Genomic DNA, 20925 nt, shown 5'->3' with positions numbered 1-20925 from the left:
TGTTTATTGAATATATATATTATATTTAAATATTCCATTATCAGTCCCATAAACCTATTTTTTGTTTATCTATGCTTTCAGATGGTGTCCTTGTTATAGGTGTTCACTCAGCAAAATTTCCGAATGAAAAAGTTTTGCATAACATCAAAAGTGCTGTTCTTAGATATAACATCACTCATCCTGTGGTAAATGATGTTAATGCAACCCTCTGGCATGAGCTAGAAGTGTCCTGCTGGCCAACCTTGGTAATTGTTGGACCTCGTGGCAATATCTTGTTCAGTCTGATTGGTGAAGGGCACAAAGACAAACTATTTCTGTTTACATCTATAGCCTTAAAATACTACAAGGAACAAAGGCAAGTTAATAGTAATAGAATTAGAACACAGCTATATAGAGACTCTTGGTCATCTTCACCTTTGCTGTTCCCTGGGAAAATTGCAGTAGATAGTTCTGCAAACACCTTGGTGATAGCAGATACTGGACATCATAGGATTTTGGTTGTGAAAAAAAATGGTCACATTCTGCACATCATTGGAGGTAAGGGTCATTAAATATATTTAAAGATCTTATACTTTATTGTTTTGTTGATTAATGATTGAAATAATTATTTTATTTTGACAACTCTCATGCCAAATCCTGAATTTTGCCTGTCTTCTACAATTCTTTAATATTACATCGAAAACTATATTAAAATTAGTTTCCAGGCCTACAAAATTCTTCTTTAAGTGTATATGGAGCTGCAAATAAATAAGTATCTAATTATGAGCTTTAATAACCATATAAAATTTGATAAGTCATGAAAATGATACCACATCTTTCAGAGTTGAAAGTGGTATACTACAAATAACATGAGCAGTAGACTCTGAAATTCAATTACTGGTTGCTTATTGTAGCACTTAGCTGACTGCATGTTTTTTTGGCATTCCATTTGATTTTGCATTGTATTATACAATTCCTTGTTTTGGAAACTATTTTTAAAGGAAATTATTGTAGATGTAATAAATGTGTGTGTTTGTTTGAAGATTAATAGATTATATTGTAAGGCATTCTATAAATTTAAAAATTTATGCCTTTGAAAAAACACTATACTTTTCTGTGAAAAAATATTAAATATATCAACTAATTTTGATTTGATTAGACCCAAAGCTGTATTGCTATTCTAATTAATGTAAAATATTTTTGACTAAATCTGACATAACTGTATTCCATTATTAATCTCTAGCAAAAGTTATATTCTTGTTTTATGTTATTTTTGTTCAAGGACCAGACAGAGGAAGAAATGATGGAAATTTTTTAGAAGCATCATTCAATTCTCCACAAGGGGTTGCCATAAATAATAGTATTATTTATGTAGCGGATACAGAAAACCATCTAATTAGAAAGGTAAATTGATTGATTATGTTCTGTCATGTCAGTATCAATTTAGCAACAACATAGACAATCTGTCCCTACCCTGGTCCTTACCTTGAATTTTTTTATGGATAGAAAATAATGCTGACACAATTATTCAAGGGCTATGCAATGTGACCAGCAGTAGTATTGCTAAATATATTTTTATTCCAAGTAGATAGAAAAAAGTATTATTTTTCTTTTTGTATAAGCTTTTAAAGCAATTTACCAAATGTAGGTAATTCTCATTTAGCAACTGCATCCATTATCTCATTTCATAGAAGTCATTATATATTTTGATCTTGTAATTTAGTGGCTCCCAAACATTTTGGTTTCAGGACCTCTTAAAAATGACTGAAGATGTCAATCATTCTTCAAAGTGATTGAGAATATCAAAGCGTTTTGGTTTTTAAAGTGGTACCTCTTACTAAGAATGCCTCTACTTATGAACTTTTCTAGATAAGAATAGGGTGTTTAAGGTTTTTTTGCCTCTTCTTAAGAACTGTTTTCTACTTAAGAACCCAAGCCCGGAAAAATTTCCTAGGAAATTTGAAAATGGCACAAAAGCCCGGCCAGTTTTCTTCCATTCCTCCTTTAATCCCGGCCATCTCGGTCTTTTATGGGCTGCCAGAGGAGCTTTTTAGTGGCGCTTAAGGAGGCTTTGGCAGCCTAGAGTGAACAGAGCATTTTCCTTTCTCTGGGCGCTTGGAGAGGGAATAAACCACTTCGCTGTGGTGACTCCCTCGTGCTGCCTCCCATACACTCGGCGCGAGGTTGCCTCCCAAAGTGTCTAGGCACGGAAAGGCAAAAGGGGGCACTTCGCCCTGGCTGGATAAACTCGGCTTCAGCCAAACCGAGGAATCACCACAGTGAAGGAAAGGCACCAGCTACAGAGTGAGCGAGAGCCCTTCAACATGGGAAAAAAGAGGTAGCAGCAGCAGCAGCTGCCGCCTTTCGGTCAAAAGAGTGGCAGATTCCCCCCTCTCGCCCGCCTGGGTTTCTCTCTGGCGCAGTGAATGGGAGGCAGCGTTGCGCCGGGTGTATGGGAGGCCCGTGCTCCTCGTCGCCGCCTCAGATTCCTGTGTTTTTTTTAGCCTTAAAATTTTGGGAATTTTTGATTCCCCTCGCCTCACCTGCTTCTTTTGGCAGCGACTGTCCTCTTCCTCTTCTTCCTCCTCCTCCTCCCACCCAAATTCCGAGCTTTTATTTCTTTCCTAATGGGTTTGCACGCATTATTTGTTTTTACATTGATTCCTATGGGAAACATTGCTTCTACTTAAAAACTTTTCTATTTAAGAACCTAGTCACAGAATGAATTAAGTTCTTAATTAGAGGTACCACTGTATTTCTGGATTAGCATATTAGAAATTAAAAATTATGATGTTTAAAGTATTTATATCTTTGACTTGTGGACTCCCTGAAATGTTTTCAGGGATCCCCAAGGTCTCCAGACCACACTTTGACAACCAATGTTTTAATTGAAGAAAACCATTGTCATTCCTAGCAGACAGATATAAATTCTTCACTAAATGTATAAACTATTTCAAAATTAAAAATATGTGTTACTCTGTACTAACTATAAAGCAAGGCACAAACTAATTCTCCTGATTGCACAAGTATAATATATTCAAAATAAATATTACCGTATTAAAGATACTTTGCTAAAAATGTTTAACCGTATAAAAACGTGCCATTTTAAAAATTTTACTGGCAAATAAATTAATATGAATTATTTGTTTTTTTTTTTAATTAGTAACAAGCTCAAAAAATGCCAAGAATTCCACAGATTAACCCTGAGTTACACATTCTCTTTTATTAAAATAAATCAATAATTGATTCTAGATTGACCTGCGGTTGGAGTTAGTGAGCACTGTTGCAGGAGTTGGAATACAAGGCACTGATAAGGAAGGAGGTGCCAAAGGAGATGAGCAGCCTATTAGTTCACCATGGGATATAACTTTGGGAAGCTTAGGTATTTTTATAATATTTATATTTTATATTTATAATGCTTTTTTCAAATATTGTAGCCTGCTTAATACCATTTGCCAGATATCTAATTTTGTTTCTACTTATCCTTTCCCTTATCTCATGAGCACAGAGGATTATAAATCATTAGTATTTACAATTTAACACAATTTCTATGTATGTGTTAAAGGCCATCACATATTTTTTACTCATGTGTTCAGTTATATGTTATTTTATATGGCATGATCTGTACATTAAAAATATAATTGTGTATCTTGTAGCAAAGTAACTTTACAAATGAAGGCAAATATACATGTCCCAGTATAATGTTGCAGGATCCAATCTGAGTTGGTCATCAGGACCAGAGGTTTATTCTTTAAAGCTTTTAGACTTATGCTGGAATCTCCAGGATATATGCACTGGGCTGTTCTATCCATAGTATTTAAATAGTGCCTAGTTGTGACTTTTAGTTGCTGATTGGGGTATTGTTGTTTCCTTGTGCTGCTGGGGTTTCCGTTTCTACATAAAGTGGCGCCGGTAAGTCAATACTCCTGTTGACTGTCAATAGGTCCATTTCCCAGGTTTCAATTATTTCTCTGACTTTTTTTGTCTCTGCTCAGCCAACAATCTTAGTAGCTGTGAAATTGAATGCCTTATTTATTGCAATGTAAGGCTACCAGTGAGTTCAGGGTTTCTCGTCTACTCACTCATTCGTATTCTTGTGAAAGAGAGGGAAATCGAGTCAGAGATTTACAGTTTGACAGACTCAGTCCTCATTGGCTGAATGGGCTGTGTCATCCCATTCTTGGAAGTTAGCTCCATCATACAAGAAGAGGCGTATCAAGTGAGACCAATGCCCATTCATGAGAGTTCTTGTTTAAGACTACTGTTCTAAAATAGTTTGATACTTATTTAATTCATATATATTAATACAAAATATTTTGTTTTCTGATATATAAGTGAAATGGGAGAAATGTTTGATTGGAGTCAATCAAATGTATATTTGCATTGCTTTTTTCAGTAAGATTAAACAATTGTAGTGCAAAATAAATTACCAGTACATGGTCATAAGGACAAAATTCTGGCTCTAATTATATTACATGACAATATGTGTATATTCATTTAAGATATCAAGACAAGCAATTTTTTTAGGAACATACATTCATTTTGTAACAACAAAGACAATTTAAACATATAGTTTAATCTTTTTCAGAATTTAATAAGAATACCTATATTTTAACTTTTAAAATAATACATTTTCTGAATGTTGTACTTTAGCATTGGCATCTTACTACTTTATTACTGACCATGTGCTTTTCAGCATGTACATGCAGAGGTTCTTTCCATTCTCATCTATTTTTATTCAGTGCTACTGAAATCAAGCAGTGCTAAATGCATTTTTTGTTGAAGTGTGAAGTGTTCTTGATAGCTGCATTCTTTCTGAAAGACACAGGTCTAAGACCTTGGTGTTATGATCTACAAGTGTAACCATGATTCCAGCTTTTGTTTATAGCTATCAAAAGTCACTATAATGCCACATAAAATAAGGATTTTAAATAAACAGTTTTGAAATATGCAGCATAAATGCATATATGAGAAAAGGTCCTGGTGAAGGGTTTGTATATAATACTACATAATGTATGATAGTATTTAAGTGTGTTGTAGAAAAATTGACAACCTTTTTTAATGTACATTTGTCCTATTTAAAAGACAGTTTGCAATTGAAAACACCACTCTTCACATTCATCGAATTGATGCAGGACATGCCTGATTGTACAACTCAATTCAATTCAATTCCTTTTTTCCTTTCTTATTCTCAAAAAATAAATAGATATTATTGCAGAATCTTTTACGATTGCTTATAACAATGGTTTTTTGGCAACAGTTTCTCATTTTTATTTAAAAATAAAATCAGATGTTCCACAGCAGAAACAGATATAGTATATATTATTAAGAAGTTTAATATAGATATATCTTGGGTCAATGTTTATCAATTTTATGTATTGATATTATTTAAAGATGGAAGATTTCTAGCAACCAACATTGGTCAATAGACCAATATATATTCCACATTTTTTTTCTGTTCCATATTATTCAGTTCTTGCTGTTTATTCTTGGCAAGGTTTTTCAGAAGTGGTTTGCCATTGTCTTCTTAGAACTGAGAGAAAGTGACTGGCCCAAGTCCCTCAACTAATTTTGTGCCTAAACTCATAGTCTCCCAGATTCTAACCAATGCCTTAATTATTACACTAAGCTGGCTCTTAGTCTGCAGATGATTTGTGGTAATATATTATTGCAGATAATAGTGGTTTTAGAAGGGCCATTGGCCCATCTCTGTAAGGAAAATTCTTTACAGGTTAGTTATGGTATATTTTGTATATTACCATAAAGGATTTTCTAAAAATTCAACATGTTCCTGCTTCCTTATCTGTGATTATGCAGTAGTATTTATGAAAGGGACAGTTTCTTTGAACACCAGAGGAATTCAGTAGCAATTTTTTTTCTTCTTCTTCAGTGGTACTATTTAATTCTATTTGCTTTTGAAATTTTCTAAACAAAGACTGTGGTATAACTACTAAAGGTAATCCTCAGGTTATGATGGCAATTGGGTTGTCTAATTTGTATTGCTAAGTGATGCATTTGTAAAGCGTGATATAACATATTGCAATAACCAGCAATCTTATTCACTGTTGTACAGCCCTGCCTGCACTACTCAAGTCGGTACCCGGGCTGGCAGTGGAGTTCCCCAGGTTCATAATCCTGGAGGACTTCAATCGGCCATCGTTCAGCAAATCCTCTGAAGCAGTGCAGGAGTTCATGGCTTCCATGGCAAACATGGACTTGACCCAAGTAATTCAGGATCCAACTCATGGGGGAGGGTGTCACACACTCGACTTGGTGTTTCTGTCGGGGCAGTGGAAAAATGATCTGGTTTTAAGGGATATAGACATTACACCTTTGTCATGGTCAGATCACTCCCTGCTGAGGCTGGACTTTGATGGGCCAATCTCCCACCACAGGGAGGCAGAGGTACACTCATGTAACACTAACGCTCCGCATGCTGCACTGGCTGCCAATTAGTCTCCAGTCACAATTCAAGGTGTTGGCTATTACTTATAAAGCCTTACACGGCTTAGGACCAGACTATCTACAGGACCGTTTACTGCCGAATACCGCCCAGAGACCAATTTGATCACACAGGGTTAGCCTTCTCCAGGTCCTGTCAAATAAGCAATGCAGCTTGGTGGTCCCGCAGAACCAACTACCTCTGATGTCCGTACTGCTCCCATCCTACTGGCTTTCTGAAAGACCATGAAGACCTGGCTCTGCAAGCAGGCCTGGGGGCTGTGAGTGTTAACATCTAAGCATGGCCGAACTATGATTGACCTGGTATGCATTTGTGTTTGATTGGATAGTTCGCTAGGGTTTTTATCATTAGTATAATGGGTTTTTACTGTTTTTATTATTTATGTTTGACTTTTATAACACTGTATTGTATTATTTATTGTTGTAAGCTGCCCTGAGTCATTTGGGATTGGGCAGCATACGAGTCAAATAAATTAAATTGAATTAAATTGTAACCTCAGGACCGCATGGTTGTTAATTGAAGACTTCAATTGATCTCTCAATTGGCTTCTGAATGCAATTTAAGATAATATATATCATCTTTAAAGCCCTACATGGCACACAACTGGGTTGCTTACAGGGTTGCCTTCTCTCTGGTTTGTGTGCCTGTACCACAAATTCTGTTTGCAGGAGGAATGCTTTTTCAGCAGTACTGTAGTTCTTACAACAATTTTGTTCTTGCCACAAAGTTGGCCCTGTCCTTTCTGATAGGTTTCAGAAAGTCTGTCAAGATCTGGATTAATCACCATTTTATTAATGATTAGTTTATGGATTTTGCTTTGTTTTTATTTTTAAGGAATGATAAATGACATTTTGTTAATGACAAAATTTCACCAGACAACTTGGAAATACCTATATTTGTATCATAGTAAGGAGTTTCTGTTATAGTTTTTAGTTATAAGACCAAGTACCAGTTCATAATAGTGTCCACCAGAATGCGCTCTACTTTTATACTGTTAACTTATTATAACTATTAAATGTATTAAAATATTTTCCCAGAAAAGAAATTATTATTTTTCAGGAAATGTTGAATCCCTTGAGAAGCCCTGAGGTTACAAAGGTTTTTCAGAGCTATTAATTGTACAGTGTAAATAAATTCCAAAAGGAAATTTAGAAGATCAGATGTGTGTGTTATATAATTAATACATATTTTCCTCTATAGTAATTTAAGAACAAGGAAAACCCATCAGCTCTTAAAAGATTCAAGTCACGCACACAATGGTATTGCGTCAATACAGTATCATTTTCCATCCATATCCCTAATTTTGTTGCTTTTATTGGACAACACAGCCTTTGGAAATTAAGGCTACTTCCACAAAAGAAATTAAAATGATTTCTTCCCTTTCCTTTGCCTAGACTCATCACATGGGAAAAGCAAATAGGAAATTGTATTTCTAAGAAATAGCTTTTTGCTTAGAAATATACTTCATGCTGATTTTAAAATCACAAATTTGGCCACCTTACTAGAATATGCCATTTTTGATTAAAGTTATTTTTTGTATTTTTGGAATTCTTAAATTGAAAAGATATAATCAAATATTTAAGTTGCTGAAATATAGTGCAGGACCACAAAGATTTCTGAATCAAAACAAAGACCTAGAGTTACAGAAATCTTCAAGATAGCAAAAAAGCTTATTAATTATTTGTTTAATATTCAAAGTTACAACAGCACTGAAAAAGATGGTTTTATGACTGGTCTTCACAATAACTATCACAGCATCTCTGCAATCACATGATCAAATTTAGGGAATTTGGCAAATAGGAAGTATTTATTATAGTTATCCCATCCTGGGGTCATATGATTGCCATTTGCCAACTTCCAAAAAGCTATTTATATTTTTTTTTAAAACTCATTCCCATTCAGTCAACTAACATACAACACATTCGTTGGCCAGGGAGCAAGAGTCTAATGGCCCCAAGGCTGGTGGCATAAATGAGTCTTCAGACTCTTGCGGAAGACGAGGAGGGTGGGGCAGTACGCTTCCCAAGCATCTAGGACTGTGATGTATTTTCATATGATGCGTGCAGATCCAAGTACGGTGGCCTCTTGCAACTAACAAATCATGCTTTTGTCAAAGTTTATTGTTTTCAAATGCCAGCTGAGGTCTTTTGGCACAAAACCTAGTGTGCCGATTACTACTGGGACCACCTGTACTGGTTTATGCCAGAACGTTGTAGTTCTATTTTAATATCCTGATATCGGCTATGTTTTTCTTGTAGTTTTTTATCAATTCGACTGTCACCTGGTATGGAGATATCAATGAGGTTCTTCACTTTTTTAATGTAGTTATTTAAGCCATGCTTTTCCTCTTCCGCAGTTTGTTTCACCTGTAAGCGTTCTCTGCCACCCTGAGATCTTGGCAAGTACAATAGATCAATATAATGTTTTAGGTGCATAGCATGGTGTATTGTCATTAGCTGAGTCCAATCAATTATTCCAGCTGAGTATCATATTACAGCCACTGCCCAAGTGTTAATTGCCTTTATGATGTTGTTTGTTGTACATTCCAGATGTTTAGACTGCATTTAGCATTTTTATCTATCTAGTAAGTTGTTCTCAAGGATCTGGGATATTGATGATGATGATTTCTATCAAATTCATTTGCTGCACATCTCAGGTTTAAAAGCAACTCTTATTTTTTTCTGAGATTATAACAAATTTTTGAATCAAAGAGGTAGAAATTAGCAAAACTATTTTTATTCTTATAGTACAAAAGCTTTTGCTGAATTAGAACCTTAGAACAACAATAAGCATAATTAGATATTACTATAAACTGCTACAATGTTAAGCAGTTCAGAGTCACAAAATACTGTACAGTATTTCAAATTATACTTAGAATTAATATTAGTCTTTTGCTAGTTTACTAATCAGTTGTAATTGTTAATTAGCTTCAGCCCCACTACTCACAACTGAGTAGGATTACAAACATTTCCCATTTTAGGAAATGGTAAATGTTGTATGGCATTTCTTGCTCTGGATTTTTAAAAATATAATTGACTAATATTATCAGCACCTGGCAAGTATTTAAAGCCTAGATAAATTTATATTGCAAAGTGCAGGCACAATTGCTGGTGGGAATGGGTTTTGTACAGTATTAGAAAAATAGAATTATTTATTACTTACTTACTTACTTACTTACTTACTTACTTATTAAATTTGTAAGAGCCTTCGCTTGCCGCTATGGATTCCTTGCCTGTCGGGAGAGCTCCGGAGTTCTTCGACCCGGAGAAATCTACATGGGACGCCTACCTCGCGAAATTCGAAATATTCCTCGAGGCTGCCGGCATGAGAGAAGCCGACAACGATAGGAAAAGAGCGATCTTCTTAACCTACTGCGGCTCGGAGATGTTCGATCTCGCCCAAACGTTGACAGACCCGGTACCGGCCAACTCCATCGCCTGGGACTCGTTGAAGGCAAAGCTGTCTGCCCATTTTAAACCCACGAAGCCGGCGATCGTTTTCAGGCACCAGTTCTCGCGAATGGGACAACTAGAGTCGGAGAGCATCAATCAATATGCTATGCGCCTACGAACGGTGCTGTCCAAATGCCGTTTTGACAACCCGGAAGCCCGCCTCATAGATGCACTCATCTTCGGGATGAAAAATTCCACTGTCCGCAACAAGCTCCTCACCGAAGAGGAGCCTACACTACAAACTGTCATCCAATTGGCCCAGACTGCTGAGGTCGCCGAAGCCGCTGCACGAGAGCTTAAACAAAACGACAAAAACGAAGTCGTTGCTCAAGTCACTTTACCTACTCGCCTCGCTGACTCTCCTAGCAACTTAGCTCCATCTACACCTTCCGAAGACGACTGCTTCCTACTCCAGCAAGACCCGGCACGCTTTTTGAGACAACCTCGCTCAGCATTTCCATGCCCAGGCTGCCGGGGAAACCATCCCCGCCAACGCTGCCCATTTCGGGATGCGATTTGCCACCGCTGCGGCCGCCGGGGCCACATCGCCGAAGCCTGCAGAGCCCCCTTGCCGGAGGAAACATTCTTCACACAACGGGCACCAAGATTCCAAAACCAGCAGCCTCCACACCGCGACAACAGGGGATTTCGATCTTTTGGCCGGAAGAATCACTCAAACTTTAATCGCGACTACTCAAAAGGTAACCGGGACTTTTCAATCAATCACACGGTAACGGCAAACAAAACCAAAATTACTACTTCTTTACTCCTAAACTCTCACCCATGCCAGATGGAACTGGACACGGGGTCTCGGTATAGTATAATGCCTTGGGAAAAAGTCAAACTATATACAGTGGTACCTCGAGATACGAGTTTAATTCGTTCCGGACCTGGGCTCTTAAGTCGAGCAGCTCTTATCTCGAACGACTTTTCCCCATAGGAATTAATGTAAATAATTTTAATTGGTTCCAGCCCTCAAAAAACTCACAAAGTTAGTCTAAATTATGCAGAAAGACATGTTTTTAATGAAGAAATGTACATGTACATATAAATGAATAATGAAGTTTCTTTCACTTAACTTGTAAACTTTCTTAAACTTTTAAATTTACATATGTTCAACTTCTCTGCCACCCAATCCTGTAGGACAGAGGTCCCCAACCCTTTTTGCACCAGGGACCGGCTTTAAGCGATCAAGAGAGGAATGGGTGAATGAATGGACGGAGGGTGGGAAGGAAGGAAGGAAAGAGGGAAGGGACAGGAACAGAGGAAGGAAGCAAGGAAACTTATGAAAGGGGAGAGTAAGAGAGGAATGAGTGAAGGGAGGGAGGGAAGAAGGTGGGAAGGAGAAAGAAAAGAAGAAATAGAGGAAGGGAAGGTAAAAGAGAGAAAGAAAAAGAGCAAGAAAGAAAGAAAGAAAGAAAGGGGGAAGGGACAGGAACAGAGGAAGGAAGCAAGGAAACTTATGAAAGGGGAGAGTAAGAGAGGAATGAGTGAAGGGATGGAGGGAGGGAAGAAGGTGGGAAGGAGAAAGAAAAGAAGAAATAGAGGAAGGGAAGGTAAAAGAGAGAAAGAAAAAGAGCAAGAAAGAAAGCTGCAAGCACCCCCCCCCCCCCGAGCCCCCCAGGCCGGCTGCAACCTTTTAAAACACGCGCGCCGCTTCGCAGCTGTCTCCTGAAGCCGAACGCGGAAGTTAGCGTTTGGCTTCAGGAGACAGCTCCTTGGCGCTTGTATCTCGAATTTGGGCTTGTAAGTAGAACAAAAATATCTCTCCCCTCCCAGCTCTTATCTCGAGTTGCTCTTAAGTAGAGCAGCTCTTATGTCGGGGTTCCACTGTATGCCTAATGTTGTCAAAAATGATTTAATATCTACTAATTTAATTATTAAGGATTTTCAAGGGGGGTCAATTCCAGTATTGGGAAAGCTAATCGTGCCAATTGTGTTTAAACATATAACCACTAATCTTCCATTAGTCGTGGTATCTGGTCCTAGGCAATCCCTTTGGGGATTAGAGTGGATGGCTCCCCTAGGAATAGAAATCTCGGGCGTTTGCAAAATAACAAATAACCTTGTCCCAAACTTTTTAAAGGAATTTCCAGAGGTGTTTAGCTCAACTTTGGGGTCCTATAAAGGCCCACCAATCTCATTCTCTCTTGATCCAAAAGTGCCCCCTGTTCGCCTCAAACCGAGGAGGGTTCCCCTGCCACTACTTCCTAAATTGGATATTCAATTAGATAAACTTATACATCAGGGCATTCTAGTTCCAGTAGAACAAGCTCCTTGGGAAACACCCATAGTAACTCCTCTCAAACCTGATGGCTCCTTATGAGTCTGCGCCGACTATAAATCCACCCTAAATAGAGCCTTACAACATCCCCCATACCTGTAGTACAACAGCTATTACACTCCTTGGGGGACGGGAAGGTGTTTGCAAAGATCGACCTGGCGCAGGCTTACCAGCAATTGCCTGTCGATGGGCCTACATCCCTGGCACAAACCATCGTTACCCATAGAGGGGCTTTTAGATGCACCCGGTTACAATTTGGAGTAAGTGTAACCCCGGGAATTTTTCAAAGTCTAATGGAGAGGTTATTGACAGGAATTGGGGAAACCATACCATACTTTGATGACATTTTAATTTCTGGGGAGGATCAGACACAGTTAAACCTAAGAATAAGGGAGGTTTTAACAAGATTACAGGACAAGGGACTTAGGATCAAGCCAGAGAAATGCGTATGGGGAACCAGTAGTGTCGAGTTTCTGGGATATCGAATAGATGGCGAAGGTATCCACCCCACTAAAGAAAAGGTCAAGGCTATCAAGGAAGCCCCCGAGCCCAAAAGTAAGGCTGAATTACAGGCGTTTTTAGCCCTTCTAAATTTTTACTCTATTTTTTTGAGACAGAAGGCCACAGCAGCGGGACCTCTACACCAGCTGCTTCAGAAAGGAGTTCCTTGGACGTGGGGGAGAATTGAAAGTGAAGCGTTCTCACGAATAAAGAATCTGTTAACATCCACAAGTGTAGTGGTACAGTATAGTACGTTGCTTCCCCTACGTCTGACGTGCGATGCTTCCCCCTATGGAGTGGGTAGTGTCTTGGCTCATGTGCTGCCTAACAACACAGAGGCCCCTATAGCATTTTTTTCAAGGACTTTGTCCAGCACTGAACGTAACTACAGTCAACTGGACAGAGAGGCTTTAGCATTAGTAGCGGGAGTGAAAAAGTTCCACAACTACCTTTTTGGGAGGAAGTTCGAACTTGTTACAGATCACAAACCCTTGTTGGGCCTTCTGGCCCCAGACAAACCAACTCCCCCCTTTATGTCACCAAGATTAATTAGATGGAATATATTCTTGTCAGGTTACCAATATGGATTAACGCATAGGGGAGGAACAACCATAAACCATGCAGATGGCCTTAGCAGGTGCCCCATTCCCGAAATAGTGGAGGACCTTGCCCCTTCCGCTGATGTATTACTTATAGAGTTAGAAGATAACCCCCTGACCACTGCCAAGGAAGTGGCCGAACATACTAAACAAGACCTGAGGCTAAGGAAAGTAATAAATTGTGTCCTAAGAGGGTGGACTAATGAACCTGATGAAAAATACCTGTCTGAATTTAAGTGTAAGAGATTTGAGTTGTCTTATGTTAAAGGATGTCTTTTATGGGGTGACAGGGTCATAATCCCTGACAGTCTGAAGACTAAGGTTTTAAAAATGTTGCATGTGGGACATCCGGGCATTGTCAGAATGAAGGGGTTAGCAAGGGGCCATTTCTGGTGGCCGGGACTGGATGCTGAAATTGAAGGGTGGGTGGCCAAATGTGACCCCTGTCAGGAGTCAAGGCCAAAGCCCCCCAAAACTACACCCATGGATTGGGAGCAACCCAAGGGCCCACGGTCCAGAATACACATTGATTTCGCAGGCCCCATTGGCTCACAGTATTTCTTAATTGTAGTAGATGCTTATTCTAAGTGGCTCGAAATAATTGCAATGCATAACATCGCCACATGTGCTACTATAAAAGCGCTTAGCCATCTTTTTACAACCCATGGCTATCCAGACGTATTGGTATCGGATAATGGGCCCCAGTTGACAGCCAGGCAATTTGAGCTTTTCCTAGACCAGCTAGGGGTCAGGCAGCCCTCATATCACCTTTTTCGCCGTGGGCTAACGGATTGGCGGAGAGATACGTACGTGTAGCCAAGGAGGCCTTACTTAGGGCTGGTCCTGGGGAGGTACAAGCCCATTTAGATAAATTCCTATTGGCCCAACATATAACTCCAAATGCAGCAACCCACATGAGTCCTGCAGAAATTCTCATGGGGAGGAAACTCAGGTCAACCCTTGATAGGTTACACCCTATGTATTGTAAAAATAATTTTATGTCTGAAAACGCTGAAAGACATATGTTTTTAGGGCAAAGTATTCTAGCACGAAATTTTGGTGGAGGCCTAAGCTGGCTAAAGGGAACCGTGGTCCAACAAAAAGCGCCTAAAACATATTTAATAAGATTAACTGATGGCCGGTTACGGACTAGGCACATTGATCATTTAAGAAGGGGCCCGGACTCTGAACCTAACCAAAATCTTAGGACCGACTGTTTTACCCCGCTTGAAGTCGACGCACCACCAGCTGAAATAGATTTAAATATGGACTTACCACAAAGAAGCTGCTCAACCAGCGCCGCAGAACCATCTTCGTCAGCAGAGGTCGGTGATGTGCCAGCCAGCTCGACTCTGGGGGCTGGAGCTCAGCCTCGGCCCTTAGAAACCAGAGGAGGTACCGACGAACCGACCTCCTCTTCTGCCGACGACGAAACCCCAACTGAACTGCGCAGGTCAGCAAGGAACATACAAAGACCGCACCGATTGGATGACTACATCACATGGCTTTCCGATTAAACTTTTTTTTTTCTAGAGAGGGAGGGGTGTTGAATACTCTGTAAATAGCTGTAACCAGGAAAAATATGTAAATAAGGTTGCGCCTGATTGGTTGAGGCACTGACAGCTCGTTTTAAGCGGGAACCAAAAATGTATAAAAGGAGCGGTTTTCTCCTTCCCCAGCTGAGACGCGTTCCAGCTGAGAGTCACTTCCTAAAGAGCTGAAAATAAAGAACCGTCTCGTTTACTCGCTGTCTCGAGTCACTTCACCGCCCCTCTCCGAAGACTCGGAGCGGCTCACAACAACAATATACAATACAAATCTGATGATTAAAAACAGAACAGTTAAAACCCTTGATTTAAAAACAATCATACATCCCAAACAAACCATACCTAAAATGGGACAGCTGAGGGGAATCAATTTCCCCATGCCTGGCGGCAGAGGTGGGTTTTTAGGAATTCGCAAAAGGCAAGGAGGGTGGGGGCAGTCCTGATCTCGGGGGGGGGGAGTTGATTCCAGAGGGCCGGGGCCGCCACAGAGAAGGCTCTTCCCCTGAGTCCCACCAGACGGCATTGTTTTGTTGATGGGACCCGGAGAAGGCCAACTCCGTGAGACCTAATCGGTCACTGGGATTCGTGCGACAGAAGGTAGTCCCTAAGGTATTCTGGTCCGATGCCATGAAGGGCTTTATAGGTCATAACCAACACTTTCAATTGTGACTGGAAACTGATTGGCAACCAATGCAGACTGCGGAGTGTTGATGTGACATGGGCATATCTGGGAAAGCCGATGATTGTTCTCGCAGCTGCATTCTGCATGATCTGAAGTTTCTGAACACTCTACAAAGGTAGTCTCATGTAGAGAGCGTTATAGTAGTTGAACCTCGAGATGATGACATGAATGACTGTGAGCAATTACTCCCAGTCCAGGTAGGGCCGCAACTGGTGCACCAGGCGAACCTGGCAAACGGCCTCCTCGCCACAGCTGAAAGATGGTGTTCCAATGTTAGCTGTGGATCGAGGAGGACGCCCAAGTCAATAATTTCCCCCCCCCAGGGTAATGGACGGACTGATGTTATTGTCCTTGGGAGGCAAAACCCACAGCCACTCCCTCTTGTCAGGGTTGAGTCTGAGCCTGTTGACACCCATCCAGACCCTTACAGCCTCCAGGCACCGGCACATCACTTCCACTGCTTCGTTGACTGGACATTATATATCTTGAGCATTTTAATTATCCAAATTCAGAATGAAAGCATGTCTACAGAGCTATTTTAAATTATTTTTATATAAGGAATGAGGCAATTTGTTACCAAAAGGTCATTTATTGTCACTTTTACTCATTCTTATTATTTCAGCAACTCATGAAGATTGTGTTCTTTGGATTGCCATGGCAGGCATACATCAAATCTGGACATTCATGTTGGAAAATGGAAAACTACCTAAAGGAAGGTAAGTTAGAATATTAGATTGCCTTACCATCATCCTATGATCATATTATTTGCTTACAGTATTTATTTATTAGACTTGTTTGCTGCCCATGTTCGCTGGAAATAGATAATAATCTGATTGTACAGCACTATTATTGTTATATGTTGTGGTTGGCTCTGTGCCAGCTCCTGCTCCAAGAATGGTAAGGGTTGGTGTGGGAGAATCCTCACATTATAAGAGGCCGGTTTTACTGAGAGTGAAGCAGGATCGGATGAGGAGGCAATTACAGGCAGCCCATTAACTAATTACCCCATTAGTGAGCCATCATCATCATTAGATTCAGAAGAGGAGGGATTCATAGATGTGTGCAGACACAGGTTTATGACAAGGAAGGAACAACTACGCAAGTACTGTAGAAAATAAGGGACAACACCTGTGGCTGGGGCAATTAGGCTAATGAGGCTGCTGATAAATTGCCAGTGTTGTTCCTCTCAGCGTGGGAGATTATACGTTTTGTGTGAGAGAGACTTGTGTTTTACTTCAGGATTTACAAAGACTTTTGTGAACTGCTTCAGGATTTTCAAGGACTTTGTGGAAGTCTACTGAGAGGGGCGGCATACAAATCGAATAAATAAATAAATAAACAATTCACAGTGTGAACAACAAGTACAGCGTGAGGACTCTTGAAGTGGGGTGGCTGTGACGTCTTCACAACTGCCTTTTATGTGCTTTGCTTTTGTTTTATGTTTTTCACAGCATTCAAGGCTTGTGGTTTGTGGGAGAGCACTTTGGCTGATCAAAGTGCGTTTGGACAATATTTTCCTTTTGATAAACCAACTTTGTTTACTTTACAACCATGTGTGTTTGAATGTCTACTTTGGACTTAATTGGGGGCTTGTAACGTGAAGCCGGGCATAACATTATACATATATTCTCAGTCTAGTTTTCGTTTATCCCACTATTCAGAAAAAAATGCAAATTATTTGGAATAATTATTTCAATGGATACACTTTGTTTTCATTAAAGCAATAGTTGATTGATTGATTCATTGGTGATTATTGCACCAACAACTTGATGTCAACTCTTAATGACCCCATAGATGGACCTTATCTTTGATCTATTCTGACCTGCCCCTTCAGATCTTCTAACAGTACATTTATCACTGCTATGATCAAATTGTCTTCTTGATTAGGATTGCTAGGAAAGGGTTGCTATTATAAAGGTAAAATGAACTAAATCTATCTTGTAAGCTAATTGACTTCTTGGAGAACAATAAGCTATAAAAGAAATATTTTAAAAACATATTAGGAACTGTTACATATATTATAGAACACATTCTCTCACTGAATATTGCACAAAATACATTTTGAACTATTTCATAGTTTAAAAAAATACAGAAAAGAAAGCTTGTTTTTGTTCATAAGTTCAAACACATTGAATGTAACTTCTTGTTCAAGTGCATGTAGAGCCTGGGTAAATCTCATCCTCATCTTTTTTTAAAAAGTGATTTGAAGAAAGGAACTTGTCTTCGATTTGCTGGAAGTGGAAATGAAGAGAACCGAAACAATGCATATCCCCACAAAGCAGGCTTTGCTCAACCTTCTGGTCTTTCTGTTGCTGCTGAAGATCCATGGAATTGCCTTTTTGTTGCAGACAGTGAGAGTAGTACTGTGCGAACAATTTCCCTAAAAGATGGCACTGTGAAAAACCTTGTAGGAGGAGAAAGAGATCCAATGGTAATTTAAGACTATATTTCTCTGTGTTTCCCATTGCTCCAATACTCCATGGATAAAAGCTTATTTTAAAAGCCAATTGGTCACATTTTATTTGTTAGTTATCACAATAGTTAATTGAGCTCATTAAAAAAAGATTAACTTTCACTACCATTGAATTAGTCTGCTAATAATCATCTGATTCGTGCCAGCAAGCAGATATATCTGCTGTGACACCAGAAGGTACAAAGATTTGTTTTCAAATTTTGTTTTATGAAAAAAAGTTGCTATCTTCTCTGATTAGTGGCTAGCAAAAAGCTGAATTTTGCCATACATATCTTTAATTACAATATTTTAAAATAGCCATTAATATTTTGAAATGAAAACAGGCAAAAGTAAAAAAAATATAAGCTTAATCAAAAAATGGTCTCAATTTTTTCTAATCGTGAAGATGAACCAAAGGGCTAGTCTGACTGCTTCATTAAGAATCTTTAATACATAACCTTATGCCATTGCATCACTTATTTATTCAGAAAAAAATGATATCTTTCATTATTCTTTTGAGATTATATTAGATTTGGTTTGATTTGATTGGCTCCCCATCTTTAAGTGATTCTGGGCAACTCATAACAGGTATAAACAATCCAATGCAACCAAATTAAAATGAATATTTAAAAACTTAGAAAATTAACCACAATAATTTAAAAAACAGAAAATCATGATAAGTGGCACAATTCACCCAACATCAGCAAAACACTGGTATTTGAAGAGCTCCCCATTTTTATATTCTGCTGCATAAAAATAGATACACTAGTGCCTAGAGTTAGATTAGAAATAGTCCACATTTTCAAAATCAACAAAAAAAAACCCCTTTGAAATAGAATTCACTCTGTTTCAGTCTATATAAGAATTCTTATTTTAAATATCTGAATTGATACTATGAAATGGCAAGAGACAAATTTTGAATTGAAGTGAATTAATACCTTTATTGTCATTTAAAATAAAACTCCTGTGAACTACTCTTGGAAAAAAATATGACAAATCAGCAATAAAATCCCAAATTATAGAAAAATTACACCAAAACATGTGTGTGTGTCTGTGTGTTTGTGTTTAAATAAGTCAATTTTGAATATATAGAGGGGGGAAAGAGTCAAGATTGATAGTATATGGTACAAATCTATTATAGAATTTGGTTGCTCTGCTTTGGATACTGCAAAGCTTCTTCCCAGAGGATAACCAGGAAAACCAGTCATGGAGAGGATATGTAGAATCCCTGCAGACCCTAGTCAAGCATCATTAAATTCCATGTCCTAGATAGAAGGACGTGAACTCCCAATAATCTTTTCTGCGTTCCTCACCATTTTCTGCATAGCCCTCTGGTCTAAAACAGTAACAATTTTCATGGTTAGAGTGATAAGCCATTAGATACATGCAGGTTAGTTCTGAGATTAATGCCAAATTATTATTTATTGTCAAAGAAAAAATGTTTTTTATGAATCTTACTTTAAATTCAAGTTAATGTTTTAGCAAGTCACACTAATTATTACTAACTTTAATTAAAAATTGTAATTTCATCATCATTATAATGCCTCCTAAATATTTTTTAAAGAATTTATTTGCTTTTGGTGATGTTGATGGAGCTGGGACAAATGCAAAGCTACAGCACCCATTAGGAGTAGCTTGGGACAAAAAAAGAAGCCTCCTTTATGTTGCAGATTCCTATAATCATAAGGTAAGGTTGCATACTTCATTTTCAGTAGAAAATATAATTTATTAATCAGTAATACAAAACGTAGTATTCCGGAATACAAAGGTACATCTCTTTGTATATTTTCATGCATTATTGCAGTTGTTTTTATATTTCATATTTCAAATGATATTTCAAGCACGTTTTTAATTTATATAGAGTACCTCAGGAAAGTTTCTTAGATGAAAATCAAATAAATGAATTCTAGCAATTGATGAATAACAGGTAAAAGTACTAAAGATTGTGTCAAAATGATAAAAAATATTTCTTCGTTTTTTTAATCCTACAGATTGAAGAAAGGTTAGTTGTCAGGCTCCCATGTTCAATTTACTAAAACTTAGCCAGACACACAGCCCATCAGAGCCAGACAAGACTCTATTGCATACTAGGATTAAATAATTATAAACAGTTGATTACCTTCTGTCAGCTTTAATTGAAGGCTGTTCTTATAGCCTAATGGTTAATGTCTGTTTCTTTCCTGCAGACTTGTGTTGCAGCCTTAGGAATCTTGGTAGCTGTTGATAATAAATAATAATAAATGTTTATTTATAGTGGCCTTTTTAACAAAGTGCATAACAACATGTTAGCAATAGCACTTTTTAACAGAGCCAGCATATTGCCCCCACCTCAGAAGGATGGAGTCAACCTTGAGCTGGTGATGAGATTTGAACCGCTGACCTACAGATCTACAGTCAGCTTTAGTGGCCTGCAATACTGCACTCTATCCACTGCGCCACCCCAGCTCTTCAAAAATATTTTGTTGAAATAGACAACATTTCTGACTTGCAAAAATGTAGCCTCCTAACCTAGCTCCTACCCTTAGAGGTTAAAGTCTCCATTACTTTATGACTTACCATATTTTTTGAAGTATAAGACGCACAGAGTATAAGGCACACCTTAATTTTGGGAGAGGAAATGGGGGGGGGGGGAGCTGCCTACCCGGCATTCATTTAGCGTCTTTAGTTTGATCAGCTTCAGCACATTTTATCCCCTGGTTAGGCTTATAAAATCTTCAGAGAAAGTAGCAATGAAAAAAAACTGCAAAGACTTAGGGATTTTCTTGTGAGCCACATTAACATAAACTTATAAGCCTTAAAGTGCAGATATTCCTTTACAGCACAAGAAACTGACCCTCTTGCCCTCTGTTGTCCAGCTGATGGCTGTGTACTCTCGTATCTGATGGCTTCCTAGGTAGCATTTTTTTGTCCCCATATCCCATGGCTGATCCTCCATATCATTAAAGAATATCTCCTCAACATATCAG

The 20925-nt window shown here is 38.6% G+C and overlaps 1 protein-coding gene across 3 annotated transcripts in view; it reads left to right on the top strand.

Moving 5' to 3' along the window:
- The window catches only part of NHLRC2 (NHL repeat containing 2), a 41013-nt gene that overhangs the window by 8808 nt on the left and 11280 nt on the right, over window positions 1–20925 (top strand). For 2 of the 3 annotated variants that reach the window (XM_070752671.1, XM_070752674.1), the window contains exons 3-8: window positions 82–537; window positions 1262–1383; window positions 3232–3361; window positions 16130–16223; window positions 17707–17938; window positions 19524–19646. In XM_070752671.1, the coding sequence (XP_070608772.1) occupies window positions 82–537; window positions 1262–1383; window positions 3232–3361; window positions 16130–16223; window positions 17707–17938; window positions 19524–19646 (1157 nt within the window). Of the gene's footprint in view, window positions 1–81; window positions 538–1261; window positions 1384–3231; window positions 3362–9046; window positions 10596–16129; window positions 16224–17706; window positions 17939–19523; window positions 19647–20925 lie in introns of those variants that run through there. The other variant, XM_070752672.1, reaches the window with a different exon arrangement.

Source organism: Erythrolamprus reginae, chromosome 5 (assembly GCF_031021105.1).
Source record: "Erythrolamprus reginae isolate rEryReg1 chromosome 5, rEryReg1.hap1, whole genome shotgun sequence".
In the NCBI taxonomy this organism is placed as follows: domain Eukaryota; kingdom Metazoa; phylum Chordata; class Lepidosauria; order Squamata; family Dipsadidae; genus Erythrolamprus; species Erythrolamprus reginae.
Note: the sequence above shows the minus strand (reverse complement) of the source record. Positions and strands in the feature narration are given on the sequence as shown.